Below are 6,098 nucleotides of genomic sequence, written 5' to 3'. Positions count from 1 at the left end.
CAAAAGGCAAAGTTCAAGGTCCCAATGAGAAGAGAAAATGCTGATTTAAATACCCTGACCTTCTCTCACAGCATCATGGGAAAGAGAGAGTTAGGGAGGGAGAGAGAGAGAGAGAGAGAGAGAGAGAGAGAGAGAGAGAGAGAGAGAGAGAGAGAGAGAGAGAGACATTCAGGGGTCTTTTATTACCTTAACAATTCTCCTGTGTGTTCAAACACATCTCTATGAAGGACTTCACACATACACACTCGGAGACTTGAGCACACACTCAATTGCTCTCTGGACCTTGACAATTAGCGTATTATCTTAAAGCCCTCGAGGTCTTTAAGCTAGAAAATGGCTAAAAGTAGTTTGCACATTTGTCTGCTTGACACTCCATTATATTGTGTACAAGAGGGGAAAAAAAGAGCACAGAAATGTTAATAGAGAAAGAGAGAGAGAGAGAAGGTGTATGAGAGGAGTGGTGTCGGACACACAAAGAGACAAGGAGGTAAGTCAAGGAAAGAAAGAAATAGAAAAGGGAGAGGATATGGGGTGTAGTTGCCTCACACAGGACCATTAATCAGCATCATTCCAAAGGCCTTGGCTTGTCTTCATATGCGTGTGCACACACTCACACACCTGTCTGTGTCCCCCATTATTAAATGTCCAGTTGTGAAAGTGTCAGACTACAAAGTGCCTAATTGGCTATTTGGCCGGTAAATCCATCATACTGCCACACACTTAGCAGCCTACAAGCCTGTGCAGTAAACCAGCTCCAATGTACGGGGCCCCGTGCATTGTTGGACTCGAGTTAAAGTTTGGTGCAGTACAGTTTTGCACTCGTCACATGGACTGCGTGGTACTCAATCATGGCGTAGGTTTGTGAATCCGCTCCTGCTTCGGTCATTAAATGCGGTGAGACTTGGTGCTGCTGTTGCCACAATGATGGTGGTAAAAGTGACTTTATACTGAAGCTTTTTTTTTGTGAAGTGTTTTTATTTATTTATTTATTTTTTAAACAGGAACAAATCCCACAGCAGTGCGTTCTAACATCTGTACTGTTTTTAGCACCACGAACAGGGTTGGAAAGGTTGAAAATACATTAGAAGTAAGATTTTGACAATCAAAAGGTGTTCGGCTGGTCACTACATTACGGAACTTACTCAATTAGTAATAAGTCATACGTTCACATAAAGGTCAGTCAGAGAGAGTTGTCATGTAATGCAGGCACGAAGATAGAAACCAAGCGTGCTCCAAATATGCAAGTAGTCGTAGCAACACGATGAATGTAAGTTTGATTCTGGCTATTTATTATCATTCCATGGGACATTTCACCCAGCACAACGATGTGGATTTCCACTGTCTCGATGATTTTTTTTTTTTGGAAAAGGAGGTTTTGGCGCAAAGGAACAAGTTGTGTCAAGAAAGGCTTTTTACAGGATAAGAAAGCGATTGAGAAACATATATTTTACACGCCAGTCAAATCTTTCAGTTGCAAGAATTAAAAAAAAAAAAAAAGGCAGTCTGGTGTTCAGGGTTTGTGATAGTTTTTGAGTTGGCAGACGTCAGCGGATTTCGCTGCTGAGCAATTGTCAAGACAGGCAGGATTACCTACAGAAAGTGACAGTTTTTCACTGAGAAGGGGATGAATCCACAGGAATTACTTTTTAACCTTTTACCATCCATGTTAAACAACAGAAAAACTAGCATAATGTAGAACTTTTAAAACCCCCTCATACAAAAGAACATTTACTTGAAGTATTGATTGAATGGATTCCCATATTTATTTATATAATTATTCCATAGCAAAAACATGTTAGTTTTGAACATAAAGCAGGAGCTATACTACTATGAAAGGGGGGGGGGGGTGTTCAGCAAGATAATAAACTCTGAGGTGAGCATTGAAAAATAATGTGCTTACAGCTGCCTGATGCAAGAATGGAGCTCAGTGCAACTCTGTCTCGCTCTTTGTCTGTCTGTGTTTGCCAGCATTTCCCACAGCTTCCCTTTTTATTATATCACAGCTCCTTCCGCTTTACATATATTGGCATTGAGATAAACTGTTGTGTCAACTGTGAGCGCTCAACCTCAAATTACTTGCATCATCGTATGCCCTGCCAACCTCAATAGCCTGTTGTCACCTCTGTGATTGTCATTCTCCCACACGAGCACACCCCCGCACACTGCTTTCTCTCTTTTCATCCCACTGGTAAGAATCGGTTAGCTCATCCTGATTTTCCACCTCCCCCCCAGTTGCCTTTTTTGAAAGTCAAATCTTCCATCATTCTCCCTCTCTTTCCCTCTCCCTCTCTCTCTCTCTCTGCCTCTCCTGTTCTCATGAAAGTCAAACCAAGAAATTGGTGACCTTCCACCAGCATCTGTCTTTTCAGCTTCTCTGACTGAAGTTGTTAACAATGCTTTTGTCCTTTTGCTGCTGGTTTTGTATATGTGGGAACAAGTTATAGCCTAAAAGAAAATACATTTTAATGAACCATCTCCACATTCATCAAACGTGGTTTAATGATTCAGGTGATAAATCCAACTTGTTGTGTTACCCGTCTCTGCTGGCAATGACAATCAATTTCATAATAGGTTAATTATGGTCATCGTAATCGCTTCACGAGCAACACTATTCCCAAAGATAAATCATTGTTGTTTCTTTAAAACCAACCCTCATATCCTTATATTTCAATACATAACATCATTATCGGGTGTGGTGAACTCATTAAACCAACTAAGCCGTCTCTTCGTAAAGGACTGTCATGGGAATCATTGGTGCCTTTTAATCTATTTCGTGTCGAGTATCCACTGTATTAAATCCTATAGGAATTGTACACTGAAGTCAGCTAATCTGTTAGCACTGCAGATATTTCGATTTTTAGACCCTCCAGCATGCATGTTATTTGCAGACCTTGAAAACAGCTGGAACCAGTTGAATGTGCCTACCTAATTGTTTGTATGTTCTGCCATATGCTTTAAGCATATATGTGCAAATCTACCTAGAATATTTGGATATTTATACACTAGAATGGTTAGAAACACTAAATTATCCGATTGTTATTGTTCTCCATAAAGACCAAAAGGCAGCCTCAAGCACAGCTATATAAAGCTGACACAGACTCCTAAGAATGTGCCAGCCATTGTCAAATCCCATTGATAAATACCATTCCCTGGATGTTATTCAAAGTCTTGGCCAGAAGACTTCTGCCAGTAGTTGAAAAAATAATTATTCCAGATCAAACACACTTTATCAAGGGAGCCCTTTCCTCTGATAATATTTGCAGGCTCACATACTGAGTGCAATACATAAATTCCAACCCGTCTGTGGCCTGGTATTACCTGATGTTGAACTATAATTTCATTGTGTTGCATGGCTCTATCTTTGCAGGGTTCTACGATATTTCAGAGATTGAATATCAAGATATCAATATGATTGCAGCGCTCTATGCCTCATTGTGTTTATTCAAGCAACTTAAATCATCCGTCTCAGTTCTTGCATAATTGAGACATTGTCCCTGATATCAACCTCCATATTTATCACGTTCATTTTCACTCAATGCGGATGACACATTGATTTATATGGAACATGTTCTCTAGTCTCAGGGTCAAAATGCTAACCAAAGCAACGTGTCCAGCTCCTTGTCGAGTTATAGCTGAGTTATAGAATAGCTGGGAATTCAAGTTCATAAAGATTTTTCTACAGCCAACGACAGATTACCCTTTCATCTTAGAAAATCGAAAAGAAGATGAAAAGACGATGCGAGCCGATATGCATCATTAAGAAAATTCTTGAATTTACAAGAATCTTACTGGTGCTTGTAAAAGCATTACAATTATAGAAGAGAATTATAAAATACAATAATGTCTATGGCCAAGAATTTCTTGGCCACCATTATGATGACTTTCATGTCTTACTCATAATTCATTCAGGTGAGGGATGGCCCTGTTGGTTCAATGTTTTTAAAAATCGACTTTTGGGTGAACAACTTAAGCAAAGTCCCGGGCAAGCTTGCAGCTAATTGGCTGTCAAAATTAGGCTCATTAGATGGCTACATAAGAGAGCTGTTAGTGAGACAACCAAGACAGCTGAATAGAACATTAGACGCTTGTCAAATTGTATCTTCTGATGTGTCGTGACCTGAATAGTAACACAAGTTTCTGTTTGTGCGTAGACCTCCTCTGTGACGGTGAACATTGTGGTGACAGATGTGAATGACAATGACCCGCTTTTCGATTCTTCACTGCCGGTGAACCTCACTGTCATCGAGGAGCAGGATCACGCTTATGTTGGACAGGTCAAGGTAGGTAGATGCACACATACTTAAACACATAGCGCAGAGTGACAGCAAACACACACACTTTCTAATCCCTCTGTTGCTTCCTCCCTCCGTGCGCCTATATGAGTTCATGTTCAGGATCCCCACTGTTAAATGATCGTTTGTGTATGTGTGAACATGTATGAACAAATCTTGTGTGAGTCATAGCATTTTGTTTGGACAGCTGTGCAATCTTTGTGTGCTTTTCTTTCCACACATCCTTCATTGCAATTGATGTCGTTAAAATAACAATTTGTCTCCCTGCATCAATAACGTCAGACAGCTAATCTGTCATTACACATGATTCCCTGTCGCTCCGGGCCTTTTAATTGCAGATTGCACTTGTTTACACTGGTTTGTTTGAAAACAGGTTCCAACGTCTTGTGTCACTGTGGCTTAGCTCTCGTGTCGGCGACGTCTTGTTTCTTAAATCACTACGCCGCGGTCACCACTCAGAGAAAAAGACACATGACCACTCAAACTGTAAAAGGCTCCTTTAAGCCTCTTCAGCATTTCTTTGTCTTCTCCTCCTCAGTTGTATAACACACACACACACACACACACACACACGTTCACACAGGCTCTAATTAAATTCTGCTCTTATAATCTTCCACAATGGGGACTATAGATCCCTAACATAACTCTGCAAACCTTGGTAGCTTTGTAATTAGGACTTCATTTTATTATACTCACGGGACTGTCTGCATATTGGGAGGTGGAGAGGATTTTAGAGAATTGCGTGCGAGCATTTTGCACTTGGGAAAGGTGTCTAATTGGGTTGGATGCGTTTCCCTTACTTTAAATATTGCTTCCTGAGAAGGTTGTATTCCCCCTCCCAAATCTCCCTCCCCATAGATATCCGTCATCGTAAGGGAAGTTTGACTTCACACAGATTTGCAGATGTGTTTTTAGCGATCAAGTTTTTATTACATCGTGAATTTGTGCTGTCGTCATGATCTATCAAACTTCAAACCCCCTAACAATTCCCCAACCTCCCTACAGCCGCCCCCCCACACACATCCCCACTCCAGATCCCCCCCCCCCCGCCCCCAAGACAAAGAAAATAAAAACAAGCTCAAGGTCAAGCATACTGTCCTTAACTAGATTGTAAACTGCATCCCACAGTTGGAGGGTCTTAAGGCTGGCCCCTTGCATTCAAGCCAAGATCTACAGATACATAACGCAGCAGCAACAGACGCCTTTACAGCCTGTAAAAAATGCATGTAAAAAAAAATAATAATAATAAAATAAATACAAAACTTGCTTTACATGTACAAAATTAGTGACTGATCTTTAAAGATGCACCCCCATTCCCACCATTGCTTTTCTTTGCGCTCAGCTTGATTCATAGCCGTCATGCAGCGATACTTAGTAGTCTGATACTTTGCCAGGTTCAAAATCATTGATCAGGGTCCTCTGGTTGAACAGTGGGACCACTCCTGAGATAAATTTAGGGCCCCTCTAAATGGATGTCATGGGTTTTCAACAGCCGTACCTTTAACAGGTTGCAAACTTGAAGCTTCGATATTTCTTCTAATTTGTACAATTGGGCAGTTTTCCAAAGTCGTAAACCCAACCTTAATCATAAAGAGGGCATTTAATTCAGAGCTTTCCAAGTTTTAACTCTCACTCAGACCCTTGGGCCCCTTCCAAATTCAACATGCAAAAACACTATCCTAATTACTAGAGAGGGCACTTGAATGTATTCCAATCCTGAACTTCCTCCCTCTCAAGGACCCTTGGATTTTCTCCAAACCAAAACAGACGGTGTGATCTCTCAGCAGGCCATGCAATGCACGACTC

The 6,098-nt window shown here is 41.0% G+C and overlaps 3 protein-coding genes across 3 annotated transcripts in view; 2 read left to right on the top strand and 1 right to left on the bottom strand.

Annotated features, from left to right (window-relative positions):
• LOC306842253 (protocadherin-15-like) overlaps window positions 1-6,098 on the top strand; it is a 153,516-nt gene that overhangs the window by 87,555 nt on the left and 59,863 nt on the right. The window contains exon 20 of the mRNA XM_079372380.1: window positions 4,152-4,280. Within this exon, the coding sequence (XP_079228506.1) occupies window positions 4,152-4,280 (129 nt within the window). The remainder of the gene's footprint in view (window positions 1-4,151; window positions 4,281-6,098) is intronic.
• Window positions 1-6,098, top strand: part of LOC306817223 (leucine-rich repeat-containing protein 51-like) — a 121,838-nt gene that overhangs the window by 98,767 nt on the left and 16,973 nt on the right. The window lies entirely within an intron of this gene.
• LOC306817216 (supervillin-like) overlaps window positions 1-6,098 on the bottom strand; it is a 262,812-nt gene that overhangs the window by 250,112 nt on the left and 6,602 nt on the right. The window lies entirely within an intron of this gene.

This window comes from Symphodus melops (assembly GCF_947650265.1).
Source record: "Symphodus melops genome assembly, chromosome: 21".
NCBI classification, from domain to species: domain Eukaryota; kingdom Metazoa; phylum Chordata; class Actinopteri; order Labriformes; family Labridae; genus Symphodus; species Symphodus melops.
This window is presented reverse-complemented; position numbering and strand designations above follow the sequence as displayed.